The sequence below is a fragment of the Crassostrea angulata genome, chromosome 5 (genome assembly GCF_025612915.1).
Source record: "Crassostrea angulata isolate pt1a10 chromosome 5, ASM2561291v2, whole genome shotgun sequence".
Taxonomy (NCBI): domain Eukaryota; kingdom Metazoa; phylum Mollusca; class Bivalvia; order Ostreida; family Ostreidae; genus Magallana; species Magallana angulata.
This window is the reverse complement of record NC_069115.1, coordinates 39,038,760-39,066,651: the sequence shown is the minus strand read 5'-3', so window position 1 is coordinate 39,066,651 and position 27,892 is coordinate 39,038,760. Positions and strand designations below refer to the sequence as shown.

General features: G+C 31.8%; 1 protein-coding gene across 1 annotated transcript in view; it reads left to right on the top strand.

Annotated features, from left to right (window-relative positions):
• LOC128185410 (uncharacterized) overlaps window positions 1-20,945 on the top strand; it is a 37,638-nt gene extending 16,693 nt beyond the window's left edge. The window contains exons 5-11 of the mRNA XM_052855007.1: window positions 5,696-5,847; window positions 5,951-6,070; window positions 6,164-6,314; window positions 6,826-6,980; window positions 11,676-11,795; window positions 11,867-12,017; window positions 20,744-20,945. Of these exons, the coding sequence (XP_052710967.1) occupies window positions 5,696-5,847; window positions 5,951-6,070; window positions 6,164-6,314; window positions 6,826-6,980; window positions 11,676-11,795; window positions 11,867-12,017; window positions 20,744-20,945 (1,051 nt within the window). The remainder of the gene's footprint in view (window positions 1-5,695; window positions 5,848-5,950; window positions 6,071-6,163; window positions 6,315-6,825; window positions 6,981-11,675; window positions 11,796-11,866; window positions 12,018-20,743) is intronic.
• Window positions 20,946-27,892: the final 6,947 nt, after the last annotated feature.

The following is a 27,892-nucleotide window of genomic DNA, read 5'->3' as shown; positions in this document are numbered from 1 at the left end:
GTAAATTTCTTCATTGATACTTCATTTATTTGTACCCAAAGCAATAAACACGAACGATAACAAAATTCTTACGGAGATTTATGATAAACACCTTTTCTCCATTCAGAAACACTTGGAACACCTCGCACAATTTTTCAAAGTTAGCATGTAGTAAAACCTGCTGCGGGGCATTTCAAAATATATATTTTTAATTTTATTCTAGCAGATAAACGTAGTTTGGGTACAAAGATATCAATGAATTGATTATTGAAATACTATGCCAAATGTGGTGGAAACAGAAATTTTGGACGGAGTATTACTTCACGCGTGTCTTATTAAATTATTTAATGGAAAATAAAAACATTAATATCAAAGAATCGGAATTTTTCCACAAAATTAACGATCAGTTTTATCGCAATCAAGGTAAATAAAATTCTGCAATCTTCACACAAGTACTGTACACATACCATAATAAAAGGTCGATCTCCATAGATATCAATAAAAAAGCAGCACGGTTTGAACAATTGGTTTGGTAATAGCCTCGGGACACTTTTTTTACTTCGACTCAATGTCCGTCGCTTGCTAAAAATGAGGTCGCTGGACTCAGACATCGCTTTCAGTCGAATATAAAATAGGATGGGGCAGTCTAGGCTTTATAAACCGTGAAGTTTTTGCTATCAGTTGTACATTAAAACATTCGTTTGGCCTTAAAATGTGAATGATACATCATCACAAAATGGCTGACCTCTACGTCATTTCGTATTATTAAAAGGATTCAATTGGGGGCAATATGTAACTTTCTCATTAGACGATCACGAGTGGCGAAAGTGTCGGGCTTGTGATCCGTACACCCCGAGTTCAAATCACGCATGGGTTTACTTACTGATTCGAACTGGATTTTTTAGATATTTATTTTCATCCCCAGACTGCAATGTTTCGCTTATTTGGCATACCGATATGTACAGTTTATTAATCATTATATCTTTCATTACCAAATAGTTTCTGTAAAATTGAGTAACTTTTCTCAAGTGTGTAATTCAATCTTGAGTGACTTTGTCGCATAGACCCTCAACTCCGTCACTTTCCGGAATTTCCTTGGCGTTTGAAATCAAGTGTGAATATGACTTCATTTTTGGCATGTCAAAATTCTTCAATCAAATATCAGCAATTTACTACGGTTAAATTTAAGAATGTGTTCAAACATAACAAAATTACACCTTGTTTATTTTATACACCATAATTGCGTGAAATCAACTTAGCACTTTTTCACGTGTGCACTAAAATATCAATATTTCTGACATGCGGGCCCATTCGATCATTTACGGTGGTCAGTCATATTTGGAAAGGTCATTATGAAATATTTCACATTTAATCCATCTTTATTAAGGTTATGAATGCAATTTTTTTAGTCCGCAATAGCGTTTATGCACTACATTTGATGCTAACGTAAAACCGCTCACGTCGTATTTTTTTTTACTTATTTATGTCGCTATCTAGAATAACGTTATGCTTCATTTACAAAACATAATGTAATAAATAAATAATATAAGCATTTATATTCATTAATGATATTAAATATTTGAAATATGTAAGTACAGAAATCAAACGGCATCCATACATTCTTAAAGGGGCATGATCACGATTTTGGTCAAATTTCATATTCGCAGTACAGTTAAGGCGGTCAATAAAAATATGGGCAAATTTTTGTGATGAAAACACGTATACTTTAGTTAAACTGGCATGTCCTTTTTAAAATCAATAACAGTCACTCAAATGCAATATATTTCTAAAATATATATATAACAGTACAATATTTTATGTTCATAGTGGTCACGTGATATGGCAGTCGCATGGTACAAGCAGATGTATTTGTGGTTTTGAGGTCATTTAAAAAATTCAATATTGCAAGGGCATAATCATGTCAAAATTCACAACTGAATTATGAAATAACTTGATGTTATATAGTAGATTTTGAAAAATGGTGCGAACTTTTTAAGATAAGAATATTTGTTAGTAGAAACCGTAATTTATAATGCATATGTTGAATAATTTTGAAGGTCACAGGGTTAATTTCATTAAAAAATAATTAATTTGTAAGATTTTACAAGGATCGTAGAAGTTTTTAAGTTACATAGCATATTTCAAATTCACACGTAAAAGTTTGTCGGGATCAGGTAAGTGTATGCCCTTGCAATTAAGTGATTTATTTAGGTACTCAGATTTTAGATATACGATATTTTATACAAAACCGAGGTGGCTTCTTTATACGATGCATACTTTTACAAAATGAAAATAAGACTCTATAGGTAGCATTCTACTAATAATAATTTTAAACAAAATATTCATTTATACTTTTCCGTTAATGTATGACATTTATTTTTCTTCGCTATAAAACTGCACGATAGCCTTCAATGATTTAACTTAATGCGTCATTTTGAAGCATATGACGTCATATTTTGTAGTACAGCGAGAACGACATCTCGCTTATTTTTCAGTGTGTACGATATAACGGACATCAAAATTGTAAGTAATAGCATTTGTTGTTTTTAATTAAAAGATTAGTATAAGTAAATTTTCCTAATGAATAGATTAATAAGTACTTTCCAGGTTTGTAATATACTGTGATGTCATAATGCACATTTCCCGTACTTTTTGTCTGAACGGAGTTTATTGACAGCCTTAACTGTGCTGCGTTTCTATTTTTAGTTTTTATAATCCTATAAAAATGCATTTCTAATGATAAACCAAAATTTGAGTGTCAGTTGCAGAGGTATAAACAAACATGATTTTTTATCATGTAAACAAGGCTCATACCCCGTTTTTGTTTACATTGGTTCAATATACCGGTAAACTTTTTTTTCAAGCTAAATTCTCTCTGTTCTAATTTCTTTGTTTACATGACAAAGAATTGTATAAACTGTATCTCTCTTATAAGATGACGACTGACACTCAAATTTTGGTTGACCATTACAAATGACTCACTGAAGCACTGTTAAACATTTAAAACTGAAAAATAATTTCTGACCAAAATCGTGACCATGTCCCTTTAAAAGGTCATTGTGATCGTTTTTACAAGAACCCATTTTTTTAAAAATTTTGTCAATTAATTTCATTTCGATGAAATTAAATACAATTTAATTTGTATGCACCAATTTTACTTATTATAACTTGGCCTAGATACAAATTCAGTTTAAACTAAATTGTAAATGTGTCTTCCCTGGCATATCATAGAGCATGTGGGTGACGGAGTTAGGTTCATAAGTTGTAAGCACGTGTTATAACGTCGTATTCAGGGGGCTTATTTGAATAATGATAAAAAATGTTAATATTTTCATAAATTATAAAGTTTTAAGTTATATTTAGTGATTACAAATGATTAAAACCACACACAATGGTTTATTCATACATGTTATTTCTACCGTGTTAGTCTACCGCTTTTTAACTCATTCTCCCGCCTATCGCTTTTATTAGAAAATCTACCACTTTTCTTCAAAATACGTTCCTCATTCGACTTTGAATTGGAGGCACACAAACACTTTCTTAAGTTGGGTGCACTGGCGTCGGAAGCAAACTGAAAGTGGGGGGGGGGGGGGGGGCTAGACTAATCCTCAGTAATTTTGAGGAAAAAAAACTAATATCTAAAATCATGGAAATCCTAATCAATGAGGGAGGGGAGGGGGGGGGGGACTAATATGCCTATGACCTCCAACTTTTCAATCTTTCAAGGAAAATTTAGGAACAATCATCTTAACTGCGAGAAAAAGTGGGGGGGGGGGCTGAACCCTCTATGATGCTATGTCCATAATGGTTAGGTCTAATTTTGCAAAAAAAGTGGGGGGCTAAGCCCCGCCCCTAGCCCCCCCCCCCTTCCAGGTTCCGACGCCTACGGGGTGAATAACAAGTTTTCAAAGAAGCCACTTCTAATGATTACGTTAGTTACAAGACATGTCTGTATTTTTTTTTGCCAAGGAAAAGGAAGCCTTGCAATTCCACACGTGGCTTTAACAATGACTAAATATTAACAGTAAACTAGACTTGCTGTTTATATTATTGCAACATTGCATTATTTGTGATAAGCAAGTTACCATTGTTTTTGTTATTGAAAAAGAAGATACGATTTCCTACTAGCTCTTATTTCTCTTATGTGTTAAAAAAATTAAAAAAGAAACTAATCAATTTGATGGCAAATGTATGCAAACCTTTTTATTGCATGTGTTGATAATACTAAAGGACTATATATGGTTTGAGCCTAAAATGGCCCCCTAAAATGAACATTGTCATTTTACTGTAATTCTTCGTTTTATTTGTACAAATATACATTTGAAGTTTTTTCATGATTTTCATTTTGATTTTAGTACCCACAATTTAAAAAGATGACATCATAAAGTTTACCTTTTCCCGCCATTTTCTCATTTTTTGCATAAGACGGCTTGTTTTTAGGTAGTTTTTCTTTAAGGAAACATTGAGCGACTGCTTGAACAAACAAAATATTTTCACCAAAGATGTATCTCTCCAATACTTATAAGTGACAAAAAGTTCGTTCTTGTTCAAAGAGTCGCTCTATATTTCCCATTCGAAAAAAGATAAGAAAAATGCCAATTTTTGATTGATTTTGATTAAATTATAAAAATAGCGTCACTCCTGACGTCATATACTGCCAGTGAGTGCATATAAATCAAATAAATAGGTGAAAAACATATTTCATGTCAACTCTTTTATAAAAAAACCCACAACAAATTAATGTACCTGAATCATTTTAAAAATAGCAAATTTTGGGGGCCAAATTTGACTAATATCATATATAGTTCTTTCCAAAAATCTTTTATATTTTAGATATCGTTAATTATTAATCAGAAACCCTTATTAGTATATAAAAAATTGTGCTTTGAAATATGCGCGAAAAAGGCCGCGCACACAGCTACCGCTTTTTGGTTCTAAATCTACCTCATTTTGACCACTGGTGGTAAACATGTATAGATTTCTTCATACTATTTAATGAACAGCAACATAGACCTTGAGGTATTTATGAATAATATTATGTATTAGAAAATGTGCTGCATAGATTTATGGGACAGAATATAGGCAGGCGGATCCTTTTGTGTGGTTTTCAAGAATCTTATTTTCTAACTGTACTGTTTAAACCAAAATAAAAAATTGCACTCGGCGCAACGATAACTGTTTGCTACTACAGATAACAGATTTCGATTTTCTGTAAGTTTATGGCAACTTGGGAGCAATTTTTTGAAGGAGACTGTATAACCTCAATTTTTTATGGCAGTATCATACAGATTCTAACATCCAAAGAATTGTGCAAAATTATGTGGCGTGCTGTATGTTACATGAATGGTTTCTTGTAATTAATTATTTTTTGCCGTAAGCTGGCAAATAACAACATTTCTGTGTGGCTTGACGCAGATTCAGCACATTCGTTGGTGTTTTTGTAAACTTCTTGTAGCTACTTTTTTCATTACTCAGGCACTACTCAAAATTTACTTTAAAATTCTCAAGGATAGAGTCCAGTTTTTGCACGCTTTATTTTACGTGCTATTTAAAAACTTTTTTAACTTTCATTGTAAATTTACTGCCTTTCTTCCGAAACATGACATGTATTAGTGGTCTCGTATATCTACGTGTATTCTGTATCGAATCATTGATGAAGGGACTAGTAAGTAAACATTAGAAAAATTTAAAGACTAAATCTAACATTATTTTTCAGGTACAAGATAGTTTTGGGATCCGCTTTTACCGATAAATTCCTCAGCGTTGGTGATGGTAATGGTTCAGGGGCGGATCACTGTGAACTTGTAGGCGGATACCAAACTGAGGCTATAATGGCAAATGATTATACAACAGCTCCAACTGTTACGGGTACTTTGAGACAGGAATTTTTTTTAATATGTAAAAAAGGGAATTCATTGCAAAAATGATAATATGATATATCTCTGAAGCGGAATACTTTTATTTTCTTTAGGATATAAACGTTCTAACTGGGGTGAACCTTTCACGGTTGGAACGATTGGTAAAGCTACCTCTTATAAGTGCAATTCATGGCACGAATGTGGAATTACTATTCCAACACAGCCAGAACCTCGTAAGCCAAAATAAAATATTCAAATTAGATCGTTGGAACATCAGACATATGGAACATTGTATAGAAATTAATTTAATCTTATCCACCTTTTAGCCTGTTTCAACACTTCGACATCGTGTTGGTATGAGTATAGCTTTGTCCATGATACTGCGTGGAACGGATGTACAGGCGGGAAGAGATACGTCATGAAGACCAAATATACTTCCGCTCCTATTGTCGGAGTAGAACTTTGTAGTCCAACAAGGTAAACTATTGAAAGCAATGCTAGGGATTCTATCTTATTTTGTTATCTTTTTGCCTTTTCTTGTTTTCTTTTGTTTTATTAGTTATTGTTTTATGTATTTTTTTGTTTGTCTTTTTTTCTCTTATTGTATAACAATATGTAAAAAGCATTTACCTCACCAGTATAGGCTTATACCGTTAGTTTTTTAACAAGAGATATAACCTGTTCAAATTTCTAAAAAAAAATATGGTTACATTATTTTTCAAAGTAAACTCGGAGGTAACGTTAATAAGTGTTATTGTGACTAAAAAACAGGGTACTTTTAAAGAAATCGAAATTAATGAGAATAAAACTCGTGTAACATAAATAAGATTACATACATTACAACAGTAATTATCATATTACATGTATGTATCATTATATACATTGTAAATACGGCCTATTATAAGGGCAGGTACAGTTTCATATCTTTTGAAATAAATATCGTATATTTACATCTTGAATAATTTTTCCCTTTAAAAATTAATTGCAGGTACCAGATTTTTCTAGGAGGAAATTTAACAGATGAATTTCTTAACATTGGTGATGATACTAACACGCCGGGGGCAGACCACTGTGAATTGGTTGGGGGACAAGAAATTGATGCAGTACTCCCTGGTACCTACGGCAACGCACCTGCATTGACAGGTAAACTATGCTTGAACCAGACAGAAGGGATTGAAGTATAGTATTATATCTTTACGGTTGGCTACTAGATCTCTGTCGTCTAAACAAACCAATAATTTTAAAACGCATGTATAAAAGCATACAGAAATTTATATACATACGAAAACCAATTCCGTGTATTGATTTCATATCCGTCAATGGCAGTACAATTTGAACAACCTAAGTTTATTATGAATGGTAAAAATTGTACAGGTATATCCCCGGGTACACAAACTCCGTCAACATAAGCAGAAAACCTCCCGTGTTTCTCTGTAAATTATTTTTGGTGGTTTTTATCATTTGCAATCATTAGATATAATCTGAAACAATATAATTTATAAAATTATTAACAAAAATATTTTTATTTTTATTCAAATAAGCCCTCTTAATACGACGTTTATCACGTGTGCTTATTATATCTTATGAACCTAACTCCGTCACCCACATGCTCTGTGATATGGCAGGGAATGAAGACACATTAACAATTTAGTTAAAACTCCATTTGTATCTAGGCCAAGTTATAATAAGTAAAAATGATTCATGCAATTTAAATTGTATTTAATTTCATCGAAATGAAATGATCGCCAGAATAAAAAATTGGTCCATGTAACAACAATCACAATGGCCTTTTCAGAATGTATGGATGCCGTTTGATTTATGTTCTTACATATTTCAAATATTTTATATCATTAATTAATATATTACTTATTATATTATTTATTTATTACATTTTTAGAAATGTAGCATATTCTAAATAGAACGAAAGCCGAGAAGGATCATTCGAGATACGAGATTCAAAATACGAGATTCGAAATACGAGATTCAAGATTCAAAATTCGAGATTCAATATCTAATTAACCAATCAAATCAAGGATCTGAAAACACGTATCCTAGCGACATCAAACTGTTCTAAATAAAGATTAATAGTACATGCTCGTATATACAAATAAATGCTATGTTCACTTCTCCCTAGCTAACTAAATAATTGTTTGTATTTATTTTTACACGGAATATTCAAGTAGACTAGTAATAATGCAGTTTGTTTCGCAGATCTAAGTGGTTTTGTTTGCCCTGGTGCATTTCCACCTGATGCGTTTGAACCCTGGGGTATTTCACCAGTAATAGTTTAAACCCCGGCATTATTCACCCATTTTGTGTAAAAATGCGGTTATGGTAGATAGCTTCATAAGCGGAGCCAATTTTTTTTTGGTAGGGGGGTCCTAGGCCAATTTTTAATAATTTTACTATGTAATTTAAATAAGCTTTAATTTTCCCGAGGAAAGTCCAGACCCTCTGACCCCCTCCTTTATAGACCCCCTCCGCGCATGAAGATTAGTACTTAAATATGTCTTAATCTAAATATAAATAATCAGTCCAGGTTTCACCAATAGATATAAGCATTACTTATCGTTTTTTATGTATACAGGCATACACTAGTACTATGATTATAAACTAATCATTGAAATATTATCACATCATACGGAATTATTAATCAATACAAATTTTTTTCCCTTTTCTTGAGTAAACAACTTCTCATGAGTCTTACTTTTGGCATTGTTTTCAATATAGAAGGATACATATTCTGTACAATTGAAGGTAGGGATAATAGGGTGCCAATTTGTTCACATTGCCGATTTCTTGTGCAGAGAACAGTAAAATTTTAAAAATTTGATTGTGCATGAATTTTTCAAAACCTATTGTTGTAGTTTGTTATAATTCATTCATTGATATATCAACAAGAAAGAATAGAAGGTATAGACAGGCATATGTATCACACCCAAGTTGAGTGTCTCACAGAACACCAAATAAAGAAACTGTGTGTTTTGTGGGGAATGCATAGAAGACTGCGGCAAATAATCTCAAATAACCAGTGCGGAAACCAACAAATAGGCTGTTATTTGTTACCTGTCCTGCAAATACATTGATAAAAAATGTTATCGTCACATAACATAGCCGATTTAGTTAATGTGTACATATGGTCAACGCACATGTAATTCTAATGTACATGGAGGCGGACGTATCAGGCGGTGATCCAGAAAAATTATTTCCAAAAATGATCGGTTGAATTACATTAAATGCTTTGAAAATTGTTTTAAACTATCGCGCGGGTCAAAAATGCATGATAGAAGCTATGTACAGTGTAATTGGAAACTTTCATTTTATATCAATATGTAGTATTACCTATTATAACAAATAAGAGTATAGCCCAACTGCCACAAACAATACTTGTCTTTTACCGGCACCACCCCCTCCCCATAAAAAAATGAAACAATTGTCGTTTTATTTGCTAAACATGTGTGTGGTTCAAGATTCTTCTAAAGGACATACCCGATTAGAATTGAAAAATGAGTCGTTTAAAACTAATTTTGTCAAATTTTTTAGATTCATTTAGTTATATTTTGGTCCATTTCGGTAAATAGATGCACCAGCGCAGGCTATAAATTCGAAATATTTTCATAAATTAATAGCTTTCAAACCAGTGGATAAAAATATGAAAGTCGAACTCAATGAGTGCTAATACCTGTGTTGAATGAATGGTACAGTAGGATATGTGCAAAAAGTCCCGTCTACTCTTTCCTACCCTATATTTATTGGAACATTAAATTCGATTATAAGAGTCAAATTTAATCAAGTAGGATATATATATATATATATATATATATATATATATATATATATATATATATATATATATATATACACACACACCTGTTTATCAAAAGTAAAACTACTCATAATTTATCTATAGTGCATCGTTATGGAGCTACACAGAAAGTTTGAAATTAATTTGCCGAGCCAAATAAAAAAAAGCCTGGAAAACGAAGAGAGAACGAAGTGGAGACAGAATAACTGACAAATTAAATTAGGACTATATAGCCCCCCCCCCCCCCCGAAATTTATATACTGAAAACAGATTATTGAGTACAACATCCGCACACAATTGAAAGATAATTTCATGGGTTTTTTTTTATCATTTTCGCTAGCAAATGTAAGACATCACAATTATCCCAAACCCCTCCACGGAAAAGGAAATGCTAGGTGATGAGAGAGAGAGAGAGAGAGAGAGAGAGAGAGAGAGAGAGAGAGAGAGAGAGAGAGAGAGAGTCGATGTAAATCACACGTGCGCTAACACCGTTCAAATTAAAGCTTGCTAGTTGGTCTGCTTGGCAAGCACGATGCCATTTTCCACAAGAAATCGCTGTCAAAACAAATCTTTAAATTGGTGTAAAGTATGTGTTTTCTCAAACACGAAAGTAACTAAGATTGGAATTTCTAGAAGTAAAACCGGAATCGTTGATATCCGGATTAATATATCGACGATAAAATGTTTAGGGTCGGAGCATATTTTTAGGGTCGGTCGTGGAACCGGAAACACACTATTAATTTATCTACGCCTAATTAGCTTCAAACCAGGCTTAAGTAGCCGCACTGCGTCATAATGCGGATTTTACAATATTGTTTCGACTTTTAAATAGCGTTTTAGTTATCCGGTATTGATTTTGTTCTAAATCGCTGTTGTAAATAATGGCAACAATAAGCATTTAAAACGATGATGTATGATTTGAATGAGATATATATTGATTAATTTTTAGACACTCAATTTTGTTAAAATAAACTGAAAAACAAAATTTCTCATTAACCAGGATCTCCAACACATGTTTATATCTTCTTTGTTTTGAACCCCCCCCCCCTTTCCAAGATTACTTTTCTCTTTCACTATAATTGGTTAAATTTTGAAGACAGAAGCTTTTTCGTCATTTAATTAATGCTAAAATAATATCTGACATTGTTGACAGACCTCATCAGAAAACGGTAGCAAAATGTGATTTTTACGGAAATTATTTTAGTGTCAACTTAGATTAGAGCTTAAAGCGTGAAAAGTAATCCGTCAATATTTGATTTATTTCACCAAATCTTTTCTAAGAAGTCATGTTATAGAATAAACATTATGGATTTATTTTTGAGTCTATAATATCCTATAAACATGGTATATGCCTTGCATTATTTTGTATATATCAGATCCATAAAGCATACTAACTAGCAATAATTTGCGCAAAAATAATGATGGGATGTGGTTTAAATTAATGGTTACATTCTATTTTGTATATCTAGCTTTAATTTTCCCAAACTTTGGTAACAATATTTTGGGAAAAACTGGCATCTGGCATATTTCATCATTGTTAATACTTTTGGCAAGAGGTACACGTATCTGAGATATGAGAACAAAAAAACTAGCATGTAAACATATATATTTTTAAATCTATTCGTATCTATATGTTTTGCTAGAGTGTATATTTATCATTCAAAATGAAGCTTTTAATGGTAGAGCAGATTTAGTACCGAGCATAGGAACTACCTTAATTTCTTATTTCAATGATGTAAATGAGTCATCATTTTAATTTGTTATTGCTTACTACTCTTAATTCAGTCTATGTGCACACACACACACACACACACACACACACACACACACACATATATATAAATATATATGCTCTTAGAAAACTTATTTTCACTGGTTTTCGCCTTTTATATTTAAGCCAAAAAAATGCGTATGAAATATTTAATCTTTACAAAATCAAGTAAAACTAAAATGAAAAGTAAAACAACCTTCTGGAACGATTTCTGTTGAAATTGATTATTCATATTCAAATTAAAGTTCGTCTCTCGTTTTAGGCTATGCAAGACGACATGTGGGCTATGAATTCAGCATACAAGCCATAGGAGGGAACACTGTTTGGCGCAGTGAACCATGGTACGAGTGTGGGGTGCAGATACCTTGGCCTCACGAACCAGGTTAGTAAAATTGAACGAGAGAGTGAGGGATTAAAAGATGATACAAATGTCATGCCTTTTTATTCTTATAGCTTGTATGAGCGCCACGCCCCCTTGTTGGTACGCCTTCAACGTGTCAGTGGACAACACTCCTAGTCCTTGTACCGGCGGACAGATACTCGTCAAGAGAACCAACTACACATCGACTCCCTATCTCGCCGTGCAGCTGTGCAATAGTAACAGGTCATTAAATTCTTTCTATTTGCATTACAGAAAGGAAAGAAGTGCTTGTGTTAAACTTGTGTTATACCACTGAAGTTCAATGACCAAAACGTGTTTATTGTTTGTCTGCTCAATGGTACGAAAGCCGAGAAGGATCATTCGAGATTCGAGATTCGAAATACGAGATTCGAAAAACGAGATTCGAGATTCGAAATTCGAGATTCAATATCTAAATTAACCAATCAAATCATGGATCTGAAACCTGTATCCTAGCAACATCAAACTGTTCTAAATAAAGATCATTCGTACATGTTCTTTCCTACAAATAAATGTCTTAATAGCTCTTATATAGTGGTTATAAAATGGTTGAATTAACATTGATGAATTAACCCCACACAGTATAAGCCATTAAATTAGAAATAACACTGTTGGCTTTGCGAATCTAAGTGGTTTTGTTTGCCCTGTATGTATTTCCCCCCGAACAATTTTAACCCGAATTGCATTCGCCCCAACTGTGTAAAAATCGGCTCGCGAAGAAAGATCTGTTTAATCTAAATGTTTTAGGTATGAAACGAAACTCAATGAAATAACCGACATGTCAAAATATAGGTTATGATACAGTTTTAAACCATAGAAGATATAATGATTTACAACCTCAAAGACAAAAATCCAGATAAGAATAGTGTATTGTAGGGTATGGCAATGCCATTGTCGATATGAGAGAGAGAGAGAGAGAGACAGAGACAGAGACAGAGACAGACAGACAGACAGACAGACAGACAGACAGACAGAGAGAGACAGACAGACAGACACAGAGAGAGTTTTGTAGTGTCAAATTCAGTTTGATTTAGAATTTGAAATTGATTTGATTTGTTACAAGCATATATAGACAATAATTAAGCCTCTAAAACGAGAAAAGAGAGGAGGTAGCTAGGGTAGGGCAGACCAACTAGCAAGCTTTAATTTTAACGGTGTTAGCGCACCTCTGATTTACATCGAGACTCTCTCTCTCTCTCTCTCTCTCTCTCTCTCTCTCTCTCTCTCTCTCTCTCTCTCTCTCATTACCTAGCATTTCCTTTTCCGTGAGGGGGTTTGGGGTATTTGTGATGTCTTACATTAGCTAGCGAAAATGATAAAAAAACATGAAATTTTCTTTAAATTGTGTGCGATTGTTGTACGCCAATAATCTGTTTTCAGTATATACATTTCAAGAGGGGGGGGGGCTATATAGTCCTAATTAATTTGTCAGTTATTCTCTCCCCACTTTGTTTTCTCTTCGTTTTCCAGGGTTTTTTTTTATTTGGCTCGGCAAATTAATATAAAACTTTCTGTGTAGCTCCATAACGATGCACTGTAGATAAATTATGAGTAGTTTTACTTTTGATAAACAGGTACATATCCGTACTTGATTTTTAATTTAACTCTTATAATCGGATTTAATATTCCAATAATTATAGGGTAGGAAAGAGTAGACGGGACTTTTTTGCGCATATCCTACTGTACCATTCATTCAACACAGGTATTAGCACTCATCGAGTTCGACTTGCTTTCCTTTTCTTTCATCCACTGGATATAAAGCTATTAATTTTTGAAAATATTTTGAATTTATGGCCTGATTATATATAAATTAGAGCTGCGCTGGTGCATATATTTACCCAAATGGACCAAAATATAACCAAATGAATCTAAACATTTTGACAAAATTAGTTTTAAACGTACGACTCTTTTTCAATTCTAATCGGGTATGTCCTTTAGAAAAATCTTGAACCACACACATTTTAGCAAATAAAACGGCAATTGTTGCATTTTTTAAGGGGAGGGAGGTGGTGCCGGTAAAGGACATGTATTGCTTGTGGCAGTTGTGCTATACTCTCATATGTTATAATAGGTAATACTACATATTGATATAAAATGAAAGTTTCCAATTACACTGTACATAGCTTCTATCACGCATTTTGACCCGTGCGATAGTTTAAAACAATTTTCAAAGCATTTAATGTAATTCAACCGATCATTTTTGAAATTTAATTTTCTGGATCCCCGCCTGATACGTCCGCCTTCTTGTATATTAGAATTACATGTACGTTGACCATATGTACACATTAACTTAATCGGCTATGTTATGGGACGATAACATTTTTTATCAATGTTTTTGCAGGATATGTAACAAATAACAGCCTATTTGTGGGGTTTTGCACTGATTATTTGAGATAATTTGCCGCCATCTTTTATGCATTCCACACACCACTCACAGTTTCTTTATTTGTCGTTCTATGTGTATGGCGACAAATTGGTAAATTTGCACCACTCACCCCTTGTAGCTTCATCCTGATTACATTTTATCTGGCTAAGTGTAATGTAGTAGTATATTAAATACACACATCTTTGTTTGCAGTGCTTATTTACATCTTTAGAGATTCACTTACAAAAAAAGTAAACATTTGTGTGACTTATATGTAATTATTGTCAATTTTGGTGCGGTGGGGGTAGGAAACTACAGAGAAACTTAACTTGGCTGTGAAACATATGCTTTTATTCTTTCTTGTTGATATATCAATGAATGAATTATAACAAAATATATGTACAACAATTAATTTTGAAATATTCATGCACAATCAAATAAAAGGTTTTACTGTTCTGTGCACAAGAAATCGGCAATGTGAACAAATTGGCACCCTATCATCCCTACCTTTAATTGTAGAGAGTAGGTATCCTTCTATATTGAAAACAATTCCAAAAGTAAGACTCATAATAAGTTGTTTACTGAGGAAAAGGAAAAAAATTGTATTTATTAAAAATTCCGTATGATGTGATAATATCTCAATGATTTGTTTATAATCATAGTACTAGTGTATCACTGTATGCATACATAAAAACGATAAGTAATGCTTATATTTATTAGTGAAACAGGACAGATTATTTATATTTAGATTATTTAGATACATGTACTAATCTTCATGCGGGGATCTAGAAAGGAGGGGGTCAGGGGATCTGGACCCCCTCCTCGGGAAAATTGGAGCTTATTAAATTTACATAGTAATTTTTTTTTAAAATTGGCCTAGGACCCCCTACAGAAAAAATTAGCTACGCTTATGAAGTTCTCTACCATAACCGCATTTTTACACAAAAGGGCTGAATAAACCCGGGTTTTAAACTATTACTGGTGGTGAAATACCTTAGGGTTCAAACGCATCAGGTGGAAATGCACCAGGGCAAACAAAATCACTTAGATCCGCGAATCACACTGCATTATTACTAGTCTACTTAGATATTCTGTGTAAAAGTAAATACAAATAATTATTTAGTTAGGTAGGGAGAAGTGAACATAGCATTTATTTGTATATAAGAGCATGTACGTATGATATTTATTTAGAACAGTTTGATGTCGCTAGGATACATATTTTCAGATCCTTGATTTGATTGGTTAATTTAGATATTGAATCTCGAATTTCGAATCTCGAATCTCGTATTTCGAATCTCGTATTTCGAATCTCGAATCTCGAATGATCCTTCTCGGCTTTCGTACAATGGCAATTCTAGATATGTTCAAATAATTGTCGCTTATGGTGTGACGAACCTTACTAAGGTATCCGATCCAGATTAGGACCTAGTTTTACTAACTTTGAAAATTCATCATGTATTAAATACTCTAAATATTAATTTAAAGCATTTTACAGTAAAAAAAAAAAGATTTACCGAGAGAAATTTTCCAAAATTTATTATCTAAAGAGTAATTAATAGAAGAAGACTGCATTAAGGTCTATGGGGACAAGTACATTTTTTTCAAATAAAAAAGTAAATACTTAGATTATCAATGAATACTTCGGTTGAAATGTGTATTTTATCATTAGGAATACGAAAGCTATTGAAAATAAATTTTATACCATATAGTTTTTTTAGAATTATTTTTTTAGATTAAAAGCGTAAGGGGGCAACTCTTCAGAAACACATTCCGCTCTTACATACTGATATGAAAATTATGTTTCTATATACTATCAAGCCCATACATATCTGTTATGCATCCGTCTTCATTAATCTAGGGCTATTATGGATTGCATACATTACGAATACTTGGCGTCGCAGCTATAATGCTTCCTTTGATAAAGAAGTTTTTGAGATTTTTGGATTTTGTACGGCCGAGATAAAAGCTAATAATTTGTTAAGAAATAAGTAAATTTGTTTTGACATTATATTGAAAAATAACAAAAACCAATTATATTTACTCCTAAAAACGCATGCTGTTTGTTTACCTTTAAACGTTACCTTTATTATGTAAATTGCAATGCTTAATTTCATCTCGTTAAAGAGATATAAAATTTTAATTGTTTGTTTTTTCCTGCCAGGAAAGGAATGCCTTTTAATGAATATTGATGAAGAAAGAGCGAAAGCGACCTCATTGCGCACGTCCGCAGAAAATAAGGTTACGATTGTGTATATGCTTAACATTTGTTGATTTGAAATACGATCATGTATGTATGAGAGTACATGTATTACGTCTGTTATTTCTGATAGCGTTACTTTAACAAGTTTTAAGGTTATGGTCCATACCCCTATCGCAGGGTCTTGTATGAATAAATAACGCTGATGCTGATTTCAGCTGCATGTATTCACTGGTTCTTTATTTCGATGATTGTATATTATCAAATAAAACCTGTAAGTACAAACACACTCACACTCACAATTCATACGCAACATCGCACGGTGATTTAGAATATTTGAATAAAATGAATTAAAAGTAATTTACAATTAATATATTTCAATTACAAGGTAAACGGAAGCTTACCAGGTATCCAGAACTATGAGTTAACCAAATATATGAAATATCTTGTACAGGTAAGGTAAAGATACACTTCACTGTGTCTACCATGAAGGTAAATGTCGTGGGGTGAGGGAATTGGCGGGATTTTCGCTATTTATAGTGAGTTAGTAAAGTCATGCATATTAATGAATTCAGTGGTAAATTTATATTGGTCAGCTGTAATATAGTAGTAAAGAATAAACATGTGGTCAACATACACCTGTAAACAAAATCCTCACGTGACTTACAAAAAACTCATTCATACGTTCACTCATTCATCTCTCATACACGCTCCATTGGCAATGCGCGTCAAATATAAATACGCAAAATATAACACTTTTATATGACAACTGCGACACCCAAATAGATAAATAAAATGCGTACAGAATTATTTTCATATTTTTCAAACGTGTATCTGAGGATATGTTCTAATCAGATTTTACCCTGTTGGCTCGTCCATCGGTATATAAAAACTAGGGCCGTTGCTAAAAATAGAACCGATTGCAGGAAATGACGCTTTTCTCATATATAAAGAATATAAGCCTAAGCCTGAAATTTGACTTTCACAAAATCATTTTTTGACTTATATCCTGTGTAAAATAAAAGAATTATTATTTCAAAACAAAAATTTTTATGTTACACTAGCTTATTTATCAAAAAAATAGATAAATCTGCATACAAATTAGATGAAATGAATATTTTTTCAAAGAGGATTTAAGCTCTTATAATTTTATTCACGTAAATTTTGATATTATTTACACCCTAACGCCCTTAATAAATTGGAAATAAAATTACACGAGGGACCGGCCTTTTCAGGATGAAAATTGGCATATTTTTGGTAAAATCATTAAAATATATATATTGAAAAAAAGATCCGTAAAAATAAAACTGTTCATAGGTTCATTATTTCATAACTCTAAAAAATATGTTTTGATTATTGTTAAATAGAAAACATGATTTAAACAAACTGTTGACAAATCTGTATTATTTAAATCGCAAAAGATTGTTTCTTTGGATATCGGTAAGTATTATGGATCGAGTTCGGTATTTAGAAATTGCAGTCACATTCGTGGATAATGCTAACTTCCTTATATATGCCTTCAAGACAAAACCTCTATTCAAACTTTTTTACTGGTTTTAAAGACTAATATTATAATGAATTAACTTCTCTTCAGCGCATGATTTTAATTCTAAAAACATTTTTTTTGTGGAAAATAAATATATGCTCGTTGTTAAGTGAATAGGATTAAGATAATAAGGTCAAATTATTTACCCTTGTGTTTTTATCTTCCTTATGTACTGGAATATAGATCGCGGTCAGGATTTCATTTTGAAAGTTTAAAGACTTATAGGGATTAAAGTTCAAAGAATTGATTAAATTCAACCTTATAATGGATTGATGTTTATGCAGGACAAAAGTAAGCGTCTATATTTTCAAAACGAAATGCAATCGACACAACCCAGTCATGTTATTAGAATAATACCCCGTTAGGCCTAATTGATTGCAGTTATCGGGATTTCTGATATATTTGTTTTGAATCAATTTCTATGTCAATACACCTTTTAAAGTTAGGTCTCAATTAGATCGGGCACGGATAAGACGTAATAACGCGTGAAATACTTCAGACGTTGTTTTGTGACGTATGGATAATTACCTTAATAAGTCCAGTTTGGTTTTTTTGGCGAAAAAATACAACGCAACAGTCTTTATTTTTTAACCATATGTAATTTACACCAACTCTAGTATAGTTGCGAAGTTTACGGAAAATCGACCATCAGGTAATTTTTCGCACTTCGAAGCATATTTAAAAAATCCTACAATAGCGATTTGCAATTTTCTTCAAATTGTAATCTGTGATTAGGAATTCTATTTTCTGCCTTATCTGTAAAAAAAAATACTAAATTCTACTGTCTGGTTTTTGGTAAGGGGTCATCCCAAAATTTTGCTTTATATTTGGAGCATTACAAATGTAGATTGGTACTATGGATTCATTCAAAAAACAAACCCGAGGATAGCATTATTCTGTGTATGAAATTTCAACAACATACAATTTTCACTTTTTTTAATGTCATTTCTTATATCATTCTCATACAAAACTTCATTTTATCATAACGTCATAATAGCACAATGGCAACGCTCACCTACCTTACAACGGAAAAACTGTTAAAAAAATAAAATTTTCTTTAACAAAATCTATGTATTTATATCTGTAAAAGAATTTGTGTATTGTGTTTAATTTAATTAATGATATCGAAAAAATCATAGCAAGTATAAATACGCTGTATTTCACTAGTATGCGCAAAAACATGGGCAATGAAAACTAAACTCGGTCTCCTTAAATAGGATTACACTCATGCGAACAAAAAATATCCTTGAGGGGAAACACATACCTCATTGTAACAGGAAAGTATATATGTACGTCACTTATTGCTCAAATACTCCCATAAAGTTTGCTGGAAAAAATCAGAGTCTTTCACTCTTTAAACAATGTATAAAAATTATGAAGGTGTTGACCCTCCACTCATTTTTGTAAATTAGTCTAAAATACATTGTAGCTGTCGATATCACGTGATGGATTTATATTTAAAAGGAGGCATTACTTTCCTGGCAGAAATATAAATATTTTTTATCAATTTAACTTTGTCATCTTTGTTAGAATTCAGCATTGTTATCTACAGCATAAAGGTAACCTTATAATGTAACAAAATATGCATTTTCTCCGTCATTCAAAATTGACGCAAAATATAGCGTGTTTAGCTTAAAAATTTAACCCGGTAGACCTTTAAGCTAGGCTATTGTTTGTAGCATCATTTAATAAATAAATTTCTCAAATTTTAGCAATCTTTACGCACCTTTCATTTACTAGATCTTGACTATAATTCACATACACTCAATCAAGGGCTAAGATTTTCCGCCACATGGGCTGACGTCATCCGTCCATCAACCACGCCTTATCTGAACTCGTCCTAGTTTTTCAAGGTGGAATACTACACCATTCTTTTATTTTATAGGTCGGTAAAGTTTCATTTCTAAAACATGGTTTTGTTTTTCGAAGAGAAATATAACTATACTCTCAATTACTTTATACAATTTTTTTGTATTTTAATGAGAAAGTGGAAAATTTGTTTTGGTTGCAAGAAATACACTGTAGAGTTTAATATTTGGTGTGAATAAATTGATGATATTAATATCCAATATAATAAATCATGTCCAGAAATGTCAGTAAGACATTTTATTTTTTTTTAAAAATGAAGCAAATTTGCGAAATATGAAAAATTTTAAACTGGTAAAAGCCGCCAGTCTTCTAAAGCCAGTGTTTATCTTTTTCTGTCAAATAATTTGACGTACATGTATGTCAGTGATGATATTGTCTGTCATGTCACCCTACCAGCATGGAACACCATGGACTTAAGATGTGTTTATAAATAGTTTCTTAAATTATACTCAAGGCTTCAATGGCAACTCTCGATGAAAGGGAGCCCAAATATTATTTTTGAACAATTAAATTTATGATACTCAATTAAGACACTATTGATTAAAAGGAAGATCCTCATGTTTTATTATGTAAAATGATGGCCATTTTTTAACATGATGTACACGTAACTTAAGACCTTTGTAACAAATTTATTTAGCAATCGTAAAGGTAAATACATTTTTATACGGTAAGATTTTATTATGCTTAGCTCATATACATTGCAATATCAAGATAAAAATACACACGGACTGTTACTCATTAATTCAACATTTATGTTTGAATCAATTATTAACTGATCCTTTTTTTCAGAATTTATTTATTTTACACGCACGCACGCACGCACGCACACACGCACACACACACACACACACACTTGTATATCATGTAAATGACTATAAATGCGAAATCAAAATAATGTAACATACTTTTTTCCGATTTCATCATTTGAACTTTAAATGTCTTGTTTATTTCAGGTACAAGCTATTCCTCGGTTCTAGCTTAGGAACTACGTTCAGAAGCATATATGACCAAAGTGGGACGGGCCAAGATCATTGTGAACTCGTCGGCGGATCTGACGCTAATGCAATTACAGAGGAATACATCTTATCCTCGTATGTTAAAGGTAAAGTGTGCAAGTATTTACTTACTTGTATGAACGTCCTTGGTAGAGGCTAAGGACCGTATAAAGGCGTGTATTTCTGTTCAAATGAAACATTTATGCAGTCATTAACGTCTGCCAACAAGGGTGGGGTAAATGAAATACATGGAATATATAGTTCTTGGAAATAAAACATAAATATTGAAATCCAAAAGCATCGTAGCATCATTTTAATATTCAGGTCTATGCTTCAGATATTAGAAATAAAAGAAAAATATATTTTTCAATTTTTGTATAAAATTCATGTTCATGTACAAAGTATATAATTTTATCCATTTTGACCACTAATACGCGAAGTATTATTTCGTTTTCATTGAACATTTGATTTGTTTTAATTGCAATAAAAAGCTCACAAGAGCTTTTTAAGATTTCCCGAATGCAAAATTAATTATTCCGCTTAGAAAATTTTATTTACACACGATTTTGAAACACAGTAGTCGTGGATGAAAATTTAAGGTGTGTAAATTTAAAAAACCAAAATTTATAGAAATCGATATTTATTGATAATATTTTATGCACATGGCAAATTTAGCGCCATATGTAAAAGTCTTTTAAGGAACTTTCTACTTTCTACGACATATGTATGTTACTGTATAGCAGGTTAATATCTCAATCAGAAAAGATCGCGATTCTTTTCATTTTATCAGCAAATGGCGGTGGGTTCAGATTGTGGTAAACAAAAATTTAAAAAAAATAAAATTCAAACCCGCCTGAATTTTACAAAAAACGATCATGGTTTTTTGTACATGGAACATGTATAGCAACCCTTAACGAAAACAAGATTTTTATCTGGGTTACATTTTAAAATATATTTTGTTAAAAAAAACAATAATATTGTTATCCAATGAAATGATTTTCGATAAAAACATCGGTTTGTATAATACCTCTTTATGATTATTGTCCGGTAATACAACAGTTTCTTCAAGTGCAACCCATTTCTATCATGGAAAGATGGTTTCTGTCAATTAAATTTTACACCCTTTTACTTGCAAGACATTTGAGTAGCTTACATAAACACTCTGAGCCCCAAAATCACTTTGTAATTTACCGATATCACTGGGCAGACAGAATTAGTCACGCATCACAGCACGTGGCGTGGATACATGTCGTGTCATGTTTTATTACTGCAGGGATTTTTTTAAGTTTATATAATAGGAAGAATGCAATTATTCTATTTAAAGAAGTTATTTATTAAAAAAAAGAATTGTGCCTTGTTAGATTTTTTCAAAACCGGAAGTAGAGGGAAAAAATGAAAGCTCATCAGCTAATATAGAGTCAATTGGTAGATCATGCACTTTCTCCAACTAGTAATTATTAAATTTAGCAATAGCCATAGGTCGGTTATTATAATAGACTGTTTAATACCATGAATTTTCCTGACAAAATAACTATTATATAAGGCGTGGTCAATTATACTGTTATGCCATTAAATTGAAAACATATATTGTATTGTTTATTTTCATAATGCGAAGGGTGATTTAGTAAGTCTTACATTTATATTATAGTGATATTCTTATAATTATTCACTAGAGGTTAAATTTGCGGAATTTTTTTTTCAGCGAATAAAGCGAAAATTAACTTTGCGAGTTGTTTTTCCTGCTATACAGTATGTAGAAATGGAAGGGTCACTTGACCAAAAATGGAGTAGAAAAGGAAGACCTCAGAATGAAGCAATTTTAGATCTAAGTTCCATTTTTAATCATTCATAGAAATGATTATTTATCATAAAATAATGCGAATTTGTACGTATTAAAGTAATATCGATACACATTTTAATAGCATATCATTTTATAATGTCTTCAATCGTACGATTATATACCATGTTGTACAAATAAAATTTAAATATTCAACTGTTTCGTGGTCCTTGAACCGGTCTACACACAACAAAATTAAGTAGAACAATACTTTTTAGTATACATAAACATTTACATCTACTTCCCTGTTTGTTCCAAATATATTTTCATTTTCAATCGTTGCAAGATGTTAAAATATGTAATCTGAAACATGTGTTTTTTCCAGACGAATAATCAGTTATAGTCATTTTAATGGTAACATTATTTAACAGCATGTAAAAAAAGTGTGTATACTGCATTGAAAATAAGGGAAAGATATAATAGGGTTGAGTTATTTTTTCAGTATACAGACAGGTACAATATTTATTCAAAAATAATAAATATAATAGTTTGTGTAACGCCATAAAATACATTCTTTTCGAAGTTGATCATTTGTACCATAACTATTTGATACCATCGATTTTGTAGCCAGGAAATTGCTCTGTAGAGCAATCGCCTGACTAGGAAAAAAAAGTTTACGGCACTTAATCGATGTTTTATTTTGCAGGCTATTACAGGTGGTATAGAGGCGAGAGATTTGGGTATGGATCGTTGGCTCGTTATACAAGTCATTTAGAGTGTGGGGTTTCTATTCCAGGAACAAACACTGTGGTTTAGATACTATTTAATAGATAAATGTACGTAACCCTCTTAGATGACAAAGAGTATTTTACATGGAGGGAAGAAAGGTGTTCGAATTAAAACATGTTGTCAGTGGTTTGTGTTAATGGTATATATATATATATATATATATATATATATATATATATATATATATATATATATATATATATATATATATATATATATATATATATATATATATATATATATATGCAATATACAAATCCAGCTACAGTACATATGTATTTTACTTTCCCTTGTAAAAATCTGGTCAATTTCTTAATCGAGGTAGTGCAGTATTCGGCACTAAATTAACCCAATCACTGAAAGCTCATTTATAAATTATAAAATTACACTCTAACAGTTTAGTGACATTAGATAATTATATTTACATGAACCTTTTTGTAATCCCCTCTCAGCAAGAAACACCCCTTCTGCAAATGACAATTGATTTTAACGACATTTTTTATATTTGCCAGACATTTTTTTTTCTAGACGAAATTTTTCTAGAAAAATAGTTCTCAGTTTTGGGGAAATCAACACTAGATATACTTAGAGTACACTCATTTTATTGAACTATATTATATTTATAGTTTTTGGTAAATTATTGTTAATGAAATGCTTGGTATGCCTGACATGTTAGAATACATTACAAAAACAAGCTCTGCCTCTATCAATTTTTAACAATTATAATAACCTCGAAGTTATTTAAGATGCATTCTATAAAATGACACATAAAAAGAAAAATTTGATAACAAAAACATAAAGAATCTCTAAATAACTTAGACATTGAAGAAAAGAAAAATATATGTTGGAATATTTTCCTTCTTATGTTTGTCAGCGATGTTGGATATATTTTAAATATAAGATAATTAATAATTGATCAAATGCCAAATATCTTCTCTCGCCTCTAGAATATAAGAATAATTTGTCTTAAGTGTGATTCAATTTGATTTTGTATTATATATCTAGTTACCGTACAGCTGTGATTTAAGCGGGGATTATAATGCTGGCCTATTTTGGCGATTTTTTAAAATTCAGATAAAATTAAAGTGATTGTAAATAAGGCATACCTTTTAATGCTTATATTGAGTTCTTTTTATCTATTTTTTTTTAAGTATTAAAGTGTGTGATACCAGGATCAGATGTCAAATATGACTGCATTGTATTGATGACTAGGAATTTTTGCTTAAGTTTATTAACTTCTCATCTATTACAAATAAACTGACCGTAGATTTTATTAAAGGGAAAGAGATTCACCCCCCCCCCCCAAAAAAAAATATCAGCTAAAAATAAAGGTATACCTTGTAAGCTCATATCCGCTAACAGATGCATGTATTTCCACGTACTTGTAAATTTGTTAACACTGTTTGTATGCATTTATTTATTCTTTGCCTTTAAACCATGTGGTTTCGAAATGTTAAACTAAACTAAAGCTAGATAGGTAGGTATTGTTGATTGGTGTTACGATAGCAATTTACAAAAGGTGTTTAACAAAAAGTGTAGATTTTTTTAAAGAGAATTTTTCCTATTTTGAATTTTAATTGCAAAAAGGTAACAAAAAACATATGTATCACATTCAGCTTTAACAGAAACTTTTCTTTGATTCTAATTCAAATCTGACTATTGTGAAAAATTAAAAAAAATAGTTTCTATAATTCCGCTTAATCAAAATAATAGATGTTGAACAATGCAAATATTGCATTTAGTGCAAAAAGTCAAAGTGAATAAGCCATAACTCAGAAGATTGAATACTACCTCCTTCTTCTAAAAATTTTGAAGTATAGATTTCAATGTATTCCAGCTAAATCAAGCTTTTGGGAGGGCTGGATAATTGTGTCCATTTTAAGTCTAATTTGTCTTTTTAACAAGGGCTTGATATAAAGGTATAGGAAAATATTCAATTTTTCATTTTAAATATCCTGAATATTCGTTACTGAATAATACAGGGTTTTTTTAAATTAAACTTTTTATTTAGAATTTTAAGTTAGATCTGATTGGTAATTTGTTCAGCATTCAGCATCCTTAAAGTAATTTCGTACACTAAAATCGATGAGGCGGGATATGTATTGGACTTAATCTGCAATATGCGATGTCATTATCTCCTTTTGAACCACCCAAGAAAGTTTTGTTTTATTGTTTACCCGACTTCGTAGTTTTCCACTCCTGTATAGAACCGCTTGAAATAGAATTCATGTTTAAATGAGTGGGGTTGCTTGGCAAATTTTGAAGGAACTTATTTTTCTTGAGTCATACTAGTAGTTTATATGCAACACTAGATTTTACCTACGTATGCAAAGGCTTGATTAAGTAAGATAAACAGAATTTGAAAAAGGAGATAAAGCATTGTCAAAAAGCTTTCCTACAATCATGCCTTTTCTACCACCATTTCTCCTCAAAAGGTTTTTCATTTAGACTTTATAAGCGACGATCGGATATTTTTTTTCATTTCATCTCATTTCTTGGCGGTGGGTTTTGTCACAAATATCTCAAAATTTGATTTTTAATTCATAATTAATTTTCAATACGCCGCACTTTCGCGGGATTATGTATAGTACTAGATAATAAGAATTGAAACGACGCCTACAAGCAAAGACCAGGTTTGGTGATGAATGAAAAGGCACTAATCTTCAATCTATATATATATATATATATATATATATATATATATATATATATATATATATATATATATATATATATATATATATATATATATATAATAGGCTAATTGAGTTAAATGGACCGAACTGTTTAGAAATGGAGATATTTGAAACAAAATGCACTAGTAACTAACGACATTTAAAGATATATCTGAGTCATTGTATCGTAATATCACGTGGGTGACCTAATCTTCTATCTACATACACAGCTTCTAAAGTTAAATGAATAAAATAGTCTAAAACTGGAGAAATTTGAATCGAAATGCACTAGTAGTGGATAAAGAGAATGTCTGGGCAATTGTGTCGTAATATCAATGGATGACTTAATAAAATGTATCAATGAGAAACACTTGTAGCTATCTCCAATCTATATTTACAGCTAATTGAGTTGTATGGACAACACTGTTGAAAATTAGAGATATTTGTAGCGAAATCCACACGTAGCTGACGAGATGATCAAAAGAGATATCTGAGTAATTCTGTCACAATATCATATGGATAACTTGATTGAATGTTGAAACTAACAACACTTGTAGATATCCCCAATCTATATATACAGCGACATGAAATTGAGATTTTTGTAACGAAATGCACTAGGAGCTGATTAGTTTAAGGAAACTTTATCTGAATAAGTGTATCATAAAATCATGCGGATGACCTGATTCTATAATGCTGCAGGTCTGTAGCTCCCAGTCTGAAAAATTCAGATGGACGACTTGGGAGCCACAGTGCCTACCATAGTACAAAACTGCTATATACGGCGCACAAAACATTGCGCCTGTTTTGGACTGATTAACCTTATTTTCACACAAAATCTGTGAAAACAATTAGTACCGTTAAATGCGTGAGATAATTTACTACTGATATTGTTACTTTACTTGCCTCAGACTGTCTTTGAAACATGCTAACCGACATCCGAAAATAAAGTATATTAATTCACGTCGAGATCGAGAGTCGCCATTTTTACATGTAAACAAACTGCACCACTTCACTTTACAGGGCTGGTGATCGTGTTTAAAAGAATATCAGAGGCAAGTGAAGTGACATTATCTGTAGTAAAATGTCCGAAGAATTTTTTGGAATCAAATATTTGTACAGAAAATGTTCAGAAATGAGATTAATCAGTCCAAAACTAGTGCAATTTTTTGTGCGCCGTAAATTGCAGTTTTTTACTATGAGAGGCACTGTAGCTCCATGAGTTACATGGACATCGATTCGCAGTGTTCTCACATACGAAGACAGTTGAAAATGTAAATACGTGTATATACATTGTAGCTAGTACACAAGTTAATCGATTGTTGAAAATTCAATAGATGTAAGTAATAAGGAATCATTCTTTGGATATTATGAAGTGATCAAATACGGTTTGATGTGTTCAAATCTATAATGAAGCCCCACGGTCTTTATTTGATATGATCACCCCTGACCGTATTTGGTCACCTTATAGAATTCAAAGAATGATTTCTTATTTCTTAAATATGTACTCTTAATCATTACCATTGATACTATCCTGTCATTCTCATCCCGGTTTTATTCTAAACCGTATTAACCGCAATTTGTAAATATAATTCTACAAAGTAAAAATTAGTTTCCACATAGGAACTAAATACATCTGGCAAAAATTTGCAAACAAAGGAAGTGATAGTTTTCCATTGCTTAATTTGAAATTTTACAATGAAGTTTAAAAAATATTCAAGACAATACACCTAAATGTAGGGGGAAAACTTTGATTTAGTACACAAGATGTTTCAAATGCAAAGAAAATATAAAACAAACTCATAATATAGGAGGGGCGGGGTTAAGATAAAAGCAAGTTAAGAGAGTATTATTTTTATCATCTTTTAA